Here is a 12092-nt window from a genome sequence, read left to right as displayed (position 1 = left end):
TAAATAAAAAAAAATGTAAAAAAACAACAATAAAAAAAATATAAAAATTGTTTACGGTATCTCACGTGAATCGATACTCGGTAGTACCGACGTGTTTCGGTAAGTACCTTTAAAAGTACCGAATTCGGTACCCATCCCTAGAAACCACCCACCATCATGCCATTCCCAATCATTCCCAGTAACTGCTAAACAATACCCCGTATTGTTACTCTCCAGGGTAGAAAACCATTAGGGCCTAGTACATGGCTGTAATGGTAATTGGTTATGAATGTTTAAGCCTCCACCTTGAGAAATATATGTAATTACATTTTTTACAGTTAGTGAGTTGATGTTTCCATGACAACTACTACAATACCCACAACACAACCCTAGCCAACTCCCTACCGATCGCTGTTCCTTACGTCATGTAAGGTTGGCAATTTCACTGATGCTCAATGGGCTCGTTTCTGGGACGTGGCCAGTTAGCATAGAGAACAGCTGCTTGCGGGCCATTGGTTTGTACACATTCCTCCACATTTGATATTTTTAACACCCCCCCTGACATTTCCTCATCCACAGCTGTATTATGTAACAATTTTTTATCACCTCAGAGGCTTCTGGGCTCAGAGAATGTGTGTAATACCAACATGCTGAGAGTGAACATACAGTAAGTAAACATAATGGAGTAGCATGTGATCGACATAAGGCTTTTGTAGTTGAATATGACGATGAGGAGGAGGATGAGATTGATGATGATGACGATGATGTTGATGAGGAGGATGCGATTGATGATGAGGAGGATGAATATGACAATACGGTTGATTGTTATAATGATGAGGACGAGAGTGACACCGATGGTGATGATTAGGCTTGGGCGGTATGACGGTATTACAGTATACCGGGGTATTTCGAAATACCGACGGTATTGAAAATCAATACCGTCTAAACAGAGTTTTGTTGTAGTGCACACACGCGCCAGCAGAGGGCGAGACTAGTCCTCACTAGTGGGGCGAGCCATGCAGAGCTGGTTGTCTCTACACACAGGAGGAGGAGGGGAACCCCGCTTCAGTGAGTGAAATTAAATGAGACACGCTTACCGTTGCTGGTGCTGCGGGCTAACTGGCTATTCTGAGAGCTAACTGTAGTGTTGTGTATGATCACAACGGTGTTCACGCTTTACGGTAATGTTGCGACAGTGCTGTGAAAATACCGTAAAGCGTTGTGACGATAGTGTGTGTTGTTGTGTGTAGGATGCTGCGGGCTAACTGCTACCATTCTGAGAGCTTAACGTTAGCACTAGATGCTGCCGGCTAACTGCTACCATTCTGAGAGCTTAACGTTAGCACTAGATGCTGCAGGCGAGCTGCTACCATTCTGAGAGCTTAACGTTAGCACTAGATGCTGCGGGCTAACTGCTACCATTCTGAGAGCTTAACGTTAGCACTAGATGCTGCGGGCTAACTGCTACCATTCTGAGAGCTTAACGTTAGCACTAGATGCTGCGGGAGGACTGCTACCATTCTGAGAGCTTAACGTTAGCACTAGATGCTGCGGGAGGACTGCTACCATTCTGAGAGCTTAACGTTAGCACTAGATGCTGCGGGCGAACTGGCCATCTCCGTGATTTGTTTACTTGGTAACACGGGTTGCCACCCCCCCCCCCCCCCCCCCCGCTGATGATAATGAAAGTCATACCGTCATATACCGGGGTATTAGGTAATCAGAGTATAACGGTATGAAAAAAGTCATACCGCCCAAGCCTAGTGATGATGATGCGGAAGAGGATGATAATGACGATGACCAGGATGTTGATGAGGTTTATTGTACTATGGTAGTAGGTATTGGTCATCAGTAATAATCCACCAATGCTTTCGATGGCGGATGACTTTCAGAGCTCCCCTTCCTGTATGAGTTCCACAGCCAGTGACCAGGAAGGTCATGAGGACTGCTTACCACCAGGCACAGTGCCAGTCCAGGCAGCAGCCGAGCTTACATACCTCCTCCAGCTCTAGCCAGCTGACTCAGACTTCATGGACTAAGTACAGAGAGAGATAGAGAGGGGGGGGGGGGCAGAGAGGGAGAGATAGGGGGAGAGGTAGAGGGGGGGAGAAATATAATCAGAGAGAGAGAGGGGGAGGCAGAGAGAGGGAGATAGAGATGGGGGAGAGGGAGGGAGAGAAAGAGAATCAGAAGGGGGCAGAGAGAGGGAGAGAGAGATGGGGGAGGGAGAGAAAGAATCAGAGAGAGAGGGGGGCAGAAAGAGAGAGGGAGGAGGGAGAGAAAGATAATCAGAGAGAGGGCTGGCAGAGAGAAGGAGAGAGATAGGGGGGGAGAGAGAGGGGGAGAAAGAATCAGAGAGAGAGAGGGTGATGGAGAGAGGGGGAGAAAGAGAATCAGAGAGAGAGAGAGAGATATTAATCTTGTTCAATTGCTTTGGATAGGTCCTATAATGAGCTGTATCGAGTGTTTTTCTGACTGCAGTGCAGAATGGATCTTACTGGTGGAATTTTGTTATTATTTTTATCATGTGGCGTCTGCAATATCAGCTACAGCTGTTATGCTGAGTGTCAGAAAAAGCCACCTGGGCCCTGTTTCATGTACGTGGTTCAACTAAGTCGATCAAGATGTCCATTATCCAGCTTCAGTTAACCCGATGTTCGAAGCCGGGATTTTCCTGTTTCACAAAGGTGGATTCAGTCTCGTTAACTCAAGCCAGACTTGCGAGTCAGGCTAAATGCGCGCGGCCGTTTTAGGTGAAAAGCCAGCACGTATCGATGGCAGAGACCCTGATTCTCAACGGCATTGATTGATTAATTGATTTAAGACTTTATTGACAGATTGCAATACGGCTCAATCGCCTCGCCGACAAGTTAAATGCGTTATCTATAGGCTAATTCTAAGTCCCTCATTACCTCAATCAATCAGATTATATTTCTTTAAACTTGCCTGCTGGATTGAATAATCAAATGAGATCTTGCTAGCGAAAATTATTAGTTAACTGTTATACAGAATTACGATACGGCTCTCTTACCCATTGATTGATGTATAGTCAATCTTTTACTTATCTTCTCTGTGGTGTAACGGGTTCTTCTTTTGACTTTCACACGGACGACCGGGGTTCAAGACCCGCCTAGTCTTTTCCTTCTTTTTGCAATATAGGAATAATTCAATTTGGTGCACGTTGAGAGCTATATAAAGAATGACATCCTCAATGCATGTAGATTTATAATATTTTAACTTAAAACCAGGCTACTTTGGCGTATAATCATTAATATTATATTCAAAAAAATCATATTGGAAACACGGGGATTTGAACCCCGGCCGCTGGATTGGGAGGCTTGAGCACTACCGCTGGGCCACTGGGCCAGATGGGATAAATTCATTGTTTATACATTAATGAACGAGAGACCCGTGTTTAGAATATCCTTTGTTTTGAATGAAGTTTATCTCTTTATCCTCATTCATTAATGTGACGTCAACGGCTCATTCAATTTCTCAAATCCGTCAAACAGCGCATCTCATCAGACATCTTAATCCCAGTTACAATTAAAATAACCACATCATGTGTACATCGCACGAGCGAGCGCCACCGTCGCCACGGTATATATAACGTGCATTATTTAGGACAAAGTGAATTTAATATCAGCATTTTGGGTCTATTTTACATTTCAAAAGCCCCCTCTGGAAGAATGGAGCACAAAAACGTAATTCAGAATGGTATAATGCAGATCGTAGACTGTGGGAATAGTTTCAGGAAACGGGCTGTCACTTCTTTGCGGGGGCGTGGCGATAGTTCAGGCTAACTTGAACTTGAACTCTGCTTTCGACCAGGCTCAAACTTTTGGATATGTTGTCATGGTGATTTGGAAAATCCAGGTACATGAAATCGGAAAGTCCGGCTAACCCAGTTATCCAGCTAAAGTTATCCGGCTAACTCAGTTATCCAGGTACAAGAAACAGGGCCCTGGTTAACCTCTGACCTTACAAGCACACAGGGTGACCTTCCCCTTCTCACTTGGCTTCTACATGGAAGAACAATGGTGCCACACCATTGCCATTGACAATCCACAGGAACATTTATTAAGACAGAGTATGACTGAAGAATGATTTTCCAATTATTGCCCAAACTGTATTTAAATTATAAAAAAATTAAATCATAACGTTTACCTAATGAGAATGAACATAGGCAACCAAAATGTTTTCACCGTTATCAATAATAATCTATCCTTAATTATATTATCATCTATTTGCAATTGTTTTCAATATCGGAAGCACTGAAGTTACCCTTCACTCGCAGTGTCAAGTTTTTGACCAGCTCCAAAATCAGTCACATCATCCAGTCAACAAGAACGGTCAAATGAAACACTCGGAAGTCCTCATATCAAGTATGCAGCACTCAAGCTAAAACATCTAATAAAAAACACACCTAATAAAAAACGTGTTGCCTGTCAGTCTGTGGATGCATAGCCTCCTAGGTGGTACTGTAGATAGCTTGCCAGCCACTGCTAATAATGTTAGCGTTTCCGGGCATAGGCTGCACAGGCTATTTATTTTTCATTATGCATATGAGCAGTTTTGTTTTTATAGACCAAGGTTGTCATTTATTTAATTAGATTATTGCACATTTTGCAGCCAATTCAATGTCAACGAAGAAGAAAAACCTCAAAGTCCGATTTTGCCTTTGTCTCTCAATAGCATAATAATTATAATAATAAAGCCTAATGATGGCATGTGATGAAGACGTCATTAATTAATAATAACAGGAAGTTTGAAACATTCAGCGATGCAGCACAGAAAACCCTGCCAAAATAGATAAAATAAAATAGACTTCTAAGGGCTTCCATTTATTCTGAGGGATTTAATTGTTTTGTCTGGAAGCAACTACAAGCAAATGCTGGCAGGTCAGGCAGAGACACTGAAGCTCTCCACGGCGTTCCTGGAACCTCGCGTCTCCTGAAGCTGCTCCAAAATGTAGCTCTGGGAACCTCGCCTTGGAAACAACTTTGGAACCCGTGAGCTCAGGTTTCCGACAGCATGGTTTCCGACGGCATGGTTTCCGACGGCGTGGTTTTGCCCACAGCGAGTCATTCCAGTGGAAAACGGGCCACGTGAACCCCCAGGGGACGCTGTGGGTCGTTTCTCTTCGCCCGACAGGACAGGTGTGAGTACAGAGAGACACCGTCTGTCTGTCTGTCTGGCTGGCTGCCTGGAGGGCCTGGCCTCACCTGTAAACACTGCAGAGTTATAGGGTCTGTCGACATGCTGAGGGCAAGTCAGGGTCAGCTGGGACATGTGTGAGAGTGAGAAGGATGTTTGGGTGTGTGTGTGTGTCCTTGTTTTCCGACCGTTGCAGGGACCAAATATCCCCACAAGTGAAAACAAGATTTCTTTTGTGTTGTTGTATGGGGACATTGGCAGGACCCCACGAGGTAAAGGAGCTATTTTTACGGTTAAATTAAGGAAAGGATATTGGGATATGCATGTAATTGTTATGGTTAACATTATGGTAATGGGGTTGGGGAATTAATGTATTGAGCATGAATAATGCATGAAAACATGCCTGTGTGTGTGTGTGTGTGTGTGTGTTTGTGTGTGTGTGTGTGTGTGTGTGTGAGTGATACCAGATTCATTTCAGAAGTGCAGGGGCCAAAAAGTGTGTGTGTGGCTGTGAGTCATTTCAATGCAATATCATGAATGAACCACTTCTTGTGAACTAGGGGTGCACCGATGTATCGGTCGGGTATCGGTATCGGCCGATAAGTGCCTTGTTGACTGCAATCGGCCTATCGGCCGATAAGCTCGAATGTGCCGATGGCAGTAGCCGATAAATATCCATCAATTTGTGTCGCGTCAAAAGGCAAAACGCGTCGCGACCTGCACAACCTAAAAGTGCACTTTCTTCAACCTCGAAGTAAACAAATCACAGAACGGTAGCCAGTTAGTAGGTATCAACGTGAGCTCCCGGGATGGTAGCTAGTTAGCTAGCACCATCCAGGCATCAACGTGAGCTCCCGGAACGGTAGCTAGTTAGCTAGCACCATCCAGGCATCAACGTGAGCTCCCGGTACGGTAGCTAGTTAGTTAGCACCATCCAGGCATCAACGTGAGCTCCCGGTACGGTAGCTAGTTAGTTAGCACCATCCAGGCATCAACGTGAGCTCCCGGTACGGTAGCTAGTTAGTTAGCACCATCCAGGCATCAACGTGAGCTCCCGGTACGGTAGCTAGTTAGCACCATCCAGGCATCAACGTGAGCTCCCGGTACGGTAGCTAGTTAGTTAGCACCATCCAGGCATCAATGTGAGCTCCCGGTACGGTAGTTAGCACCATCCAGGCATCAACGTGAGCCCCCGGTACGGTAGCTAGTTAGTTAGCACCATCCAGGCATCAACGTGAGCTCCCGGAACGGTAGCTAGTTAGTTAGCACCATCCAGGCATCAACGTGAGCCCCCGGTACGGTAGCTAGTTAGTTAGCACCATCCAGGCATCAACGTGAGCCCCCGGTACGGTAGCTAGTTAGTTAGCACCATCCAGGCATCAACGTGAGCCCCCGGTACGGTAGCTAGTTAGTTAGCACCATCCAGGCATCAACGTGAGCTCCCGGAACGGTAGCTAGTTAGTTAGCACCATCCAGGCATCAACGTGAGCTCCCGGTACGGTAGCTAGTTAGTTAATAACGTTATATAGTTAGTGTTACACGTTCAATATAACATCAGCATATTATTTACCCGAACACAGCAAGTAAGCAAGGCATTATTCCGTTCATAGCTCAGTTCCATTCCGTTGCTCATTCCGTACCCAACTACCCATTCTGCAATCTGTTAATAAAGTTTTAAACCAGACAAATGTATAGAAAGGCTTTGTTTTATTATAACATTTGTTGCAGTAAAATCATTATGTCTCATTTGGTCATGCTGTGGAGCGCTGGTCGGCGGGCCGGGCAGCTAAGGTATTAGCTACGTTAAGTTTGTTGTGCTCTCGAGTCGCAAGCAGATCAATGGCGGCATGCCCGAAAGTAGAAAATGAATAAACGCTTGCCGATTGGTGGTAAGAACAGCAGGAGGTGGGTGCTAGCGGTGTGGCGTAATTGGCCGAATCGACTGTCAATCAAAATGGTTCTATTGCATTGGCTGAGAGCTCTGGTTGAGAGAATAGTATCCATCTGCAGGCCGCCAGACGATACTGGGAGAGAAATAGTGCTACATGGCATGGTGGAATTAATACCATAAACATATTTCTTGATGTTTCCTTTTTTTAAGTAAGTAAAGAGGCCTACAAATACAAACATACACAAAATATACAGTAGTTTCATTAAAAAAAAATAAAAAAAAAAAATAAAAAAAATTACAAATACTTATATACAAATATACAAGTATCGGTATCGGTATCGGCCGATAGTGTTAGTTGAACAATCGGTATCGGTATCGGTGGCCAATTTTCATATCGGTGCATCCCTATTGTGAACCTTCACATTAACTTGCATGAAACCTCAACACGTCTCCCTTCACTCACAGGGATTATTGGGCTACAGTCTGTTACATTAGTTAACAAGATATTCCTTTAACAAGTGATGATGTGTCCATCCATGATCACTGCTCAAGGACGTAAACCTTTCCCTCAAATTAAGAAACACCCTTTCAAATGTGTCCAAAGACACTCAATACGAAGTGCCGCTGTCCATGGTGCTGAGAAAAGCCTGGGGTCTACTACAATAGAACTCAAATAACAATCAGGCGAGCTGCAAAGAATAGGACATATTGGTGATTAAGGGATTTAACGTTGAAGTTCAGTTTTGCTTGGCTGTATTTTACCTTATGCACTGGTTCTTTTGACACATTTTGCAGAAGCATGCAGTCTTTTTTGCAATATCAATGCTAGCTAAGGTTAGATCAGCTAGCTAGTTTAATGTTTCTTACACACACAACATTGAAACAATTATATTGTTTGCAATGTACACTGTATGCATTAGATTGGTGTCCTCTTTGATCGGATACAAATGTAAATATTCTTCCCGTTTTATGTTTGCCTCCTTTATTTTACCTAGAGTGGACAGGAATGATTCAAACGTCTTTTTAGATGTGAAGCACCTCTATGACCAGCAATGTCACTAACTCATTCATTCAGTCAGTCAGTCATTTATTCATTCACTCACACTTAGCAGCTCTGCCCCCTAGTGGTGTCCTGCAAGCATTCGGTTGACAACAACAACAACAACAACAACAACAACAACAACAACAACAACACCAACAACAACAACAACAACAACAACAACAACAACAACAACAACAACAACAACAACAACAAGCAAGTTGGAATCAGCATGAAGCTCACATAAAGTATGCCTTTTCACAATAATTTTAGTACAAACAAAGCTAATTCTAACTGTCAAAGCTCATGGCTATTTTGTCATTTGGATGAGAGAGAGGGAGAGAGAAAGGGCTCAGCCTCTTGCTCACCTAGGGGCGGGCTGTGATTTGGAAGAGAGAGAGAGAGAGGGCTCAGCCTCTCTCGCTCACCTAGGGTGGTGATTTGGAGGCGATATAGAGAGGGAGAGAGATAGAGATAGAGGGAGAGAGAAAGGGCTCAGCCTTTTGCTCACCTAGGGTGGTGATTTGGAGGAGAGAGAGAGAGAAAGGGAGAGAGAGAGAGAAAGGGCTCACCTCTAGGGCATGCGAGAATGCTTCACATCTATGCCACTGTGTGTCCTTGTTACCACAAGTGATGCAATAATAGGGGCACTTGCGGGAATGAGATCTAATATGTACAGTGTACATTGCACCCGATATAATTGTTTCAATGCTGTGTGTGTAAGAGCCATTCACTTAACCTAGCTAGCTGAACTAACCGTAGCTAGCGTCGATATTGCAAAAAAGAGTGCATGCTTGTGTAACGCGTGTCAAGATGCACACGCTGATTCTTGGTATGGAGAGAGGGGGCGTGGAAAGAGAAATGGGTTTCAGAAGTATAATGATTATTTGGACGTGGCATGTGTGTGTGTGTGTGTGTGTGTGTGTGTGTGTGTGTGTGTGTGTGTTTGTTTGGCCACGTAGAAGCATCTGGTGTTTGAATGCAACAGCACAGTGACTCCAGAGGAACAGTCTCCAGATGTGTTTGTGTAACTTGGCCTGGCTGTCTGTGTACAAAAACAGATCAGTATGTAAATCCTTTGTACTTTCCTGTGTGTTCGTCTCTATTTAGTACCGGTATGTCACTGTTCCTGTGCTTGTTTGCATACAACAAATACTATCTATATTACCCCATGCCCTTATGAATGGGTTTGCTTGTGTCTGTGTATGTGTGACTTGTGTGTGCACATGTGTGTTTGTGTCACAGCTGGCCTGTCAAAGGCCACCCAGATTGACACGGTAATGACGATGATCAGCCTTTATAGAGTAACACTCCTTTACGTGGAATATTGTTTTAGCTAAAAAAGCCCACATCGTACCTCATGATTAACACATCCACTGTCATTGGCTCATAAATATATATCACTTCCTAATCAGTAGCGCGGCATAATGCACAGCTGTTGGGGAAAGCAGCACGACGGGCATGGTGGGTGGTAGAACTTGGGGAAAAAAGGATCAAATGTTTGACTTTGTTGACTGTCTGTTTCTGTATCCATTCCACCCCCCCCCCCCCCTCTCTCTCTCTCTCTCTCTCTCTCTCTCTCTCTCTCTCTCTCTCTCTCTCTCTCTCTCTCTCTCTCTCTCTCTCTCTCTCTCTCTCTCTCTCTCTATCTCTCCCCTCTATCTGTCTCTCTCTCCCTCTGTCCTCTCCTCACTCTGTATCTATCCCTCTCCCTTATCTCTGTCTCTCCCCTATCTCTGTTTCTCTCTCCCTCTTTCTCTCTCTCTGTCTGCCTCTCTTTCTCTCTCTCTCTCTCTCTCTCTCTCTCTCTCTCTCTCTCTCTCTCTCTCTCTCTCTCTCTCTCTCTCTCTCTCTCTCTCTCTCTCTCTCTCTCTCTCTCTCTCTCTCTCTCTCTCTCTTTGTCTCTCTCTCCCTCTGTCCTCACTCTGTATCTCTCTCCCTCTCCCTCTAAATTTCTGGCCAGGAAAGCACATTTACTAGACCCTGAAAGTCTTCGCATTCTGGCAAATTCTCTTGTTTCTTGTTGCTTCAACTATGCTATCTGTTCTTGGTACGGAGGTCTGACCAAAGTTTTAAAAGATAAGTTACAGGTTTCCCAGAACAAACTCATCCGATGAACTCTAGTAGCCTACTAGTACTAGCCTCTAGAGCAGTGGTTCTCAACTGGTCTAGCATCGGGACCCAACATTTTCCTTAGTCATTAAGTCGCGACCCAAAATTTTTAACCACTATGATTTATGTAAAAGAAAAAATATTTGCAGTAATACGCAATCTTTCAAAACATGAAATAAACACAAAAAAGTGCAACACAAGTGCAACTATTGCTAAAAACCCAATGAAATAAAAGAATAATAAATAATATATGGTTCTTAGCAGATTTCTTAGCTTAACATAACAGACCTAAATTTGGGGGAACTAATGGGATAACTGAGTTTGCAACAAAAGTGCAACTAGAGCTAAAACCCAATGAAATAAAATAATAATAAATAATATGTTTCTTAGCAGATTTCTTAGCTTAACATAACAGACCTAAGTTTGGGGGAACTAATGGGATAACTGGGGTTGCAACAAAAGTGCAACTAGGGCTAAAAACCCAATGAAATTAAATAATAATAATAAATAATTATGCTTCTTAGCAGATTTCTTAGCTTAACATAACAGACTTACGTTTGGGGGAACTAATGGGATAACTGGGGTTGCAACAAAAGTGCAACTAAGGGCTAAAAACACAATGAAATAAAATAATAATAATAATAAATAATATATCCTTCTTAGCAGACTTCTTAGCTTAACATGCAGGGAACTAATGGGATAACTGGGGATGATGTTTGCTCCTGACAAGAGTCTCAAAGTCTGGGGTGATGGTAGACAAAGCAACTCTGAGGTCATGCTCAATGTCCAATCTGTTCCTCCGCTTTGTCTTCAGCTGGACCAGAGCTGAGAAGCCACTTTCACAAAGATAGGTAGTGAAAAAAAAAAAAAAAAAAAAAATCGTTTTACTTTTTTTTTTTTTTTTTTTTTTTTACACACATCCGCGACCCACTCAAAATGACCCCGCGACCCACTTTTGGGTCGCGACCCACCAGTTGAGAAACACTGCTCTAGAGCAGGGGTCAGGAACCTTTTTGACTGGGAGAGCCATAAAAGCCAAATATTTCTAAATATATTTCATTGAGAGCCATATAGTATTTTTAACGTATAATGAATGAATATGTCTTACTTTTAATGCGACTTCTGGTGCTGCATGGTTTTGCTGATGGCCTTGTAATCTGGTTCATACGTGGTGAGGTTGAGCTTCATGCAGGCGTTGAGGCTTCCATCAGTTAAACGTGAGCGTAGGTTGGTCTTAATGTTCCTCATATGCAAGAATGACTGCCCACATGCATATGTAGAGCCAAACATGGTCAATATACGGCAATACTCACGCTGCATTGTGTGGTATGTCACAGGAAGCTCGTTCCCCTCCATTCAGTTTTAAGAATCAGCTGGTCTTCAGGTTGAAGATTTTTTATTTCTGTCCACTTGTGTTCCCTCGCCAGCTCTGCTCGCTATATCTTCAGCTACAGATACTATTAGCTGTATCTTCAAAACTAATTTCTGTTTACTTTTAAATGACACAGTATTATTAAGAAATATATCAAGTATAAAAAAAAAAAAAAAGATTTACTAAAAAAATTCTGGGAGCCATATGCTGTCAACAGAAGAGCCATATATGGCTCGCGAGCCATAGGTTCCCGACCCCTGCTCTAGAGCACACAACACTTGGCAAACAACACTTCCAGTTGCTGGGCTGGCTCCTTCTGGAAGCCAGGTCCGTTCAACTTCAGCTCAACATAGTTCACAACATTTATAATAATAGGGCCCCCTCTTATCTTACAAATTATTTTCAGTGGAAAAGTGACATGCATACCCATAACACCAGAGCCAGCATTGCTGACCTGCATATTCCAAGGTTCAAAACAAATATGGGCAAATGTTCTTTTAAATTCTGGGAAACCACAAATTGGAATTTGCTACCTTCACAGC

General features: G+C 43.5%; 1 protein-coding gene across 1 annotated transcript in view; it reads left to right on the top strand.

Annotated features, from left to right (window-relative positions):
- Positions 1-2753: 2753 nt before the first annotated feature.
- col9a2 (procollagen, type IX, alpha 2) overlaps positions 2754-12092 on the top strand; it is a gene marked incomplete at its 5' end in the record, with an annotated part of 66022 nt that continues 56683 nt past the window's right edge. Inside the window, one exon of the mRNA XM_084311912.1 lies at positions 2754-2786. Within this exon, the coding sequence (XP_084168038.1) occupies positions 2754-2786 (33 nt within the window). The remainder of the gene's footprint in view (positions 2787-12092) is intronic.

The sequence above is a fragment of the Notolepis coatsorum genome (genome assembly GCF_963971535.1).
Source record: "Notolepis coatsorum genome assembly, chromosome: 4".
NCBI lineage: Eukaryota > Metazoa > Chordata > Actinopteri > Aulopiformes > Paralepididae > Notolepis > Notolepis coatsorum.
The sequence above is the reverse complement of the archived record's forward strand: the minus strand, read 5'-3'. Positions and strand labels throughout refer to the sequence as shown.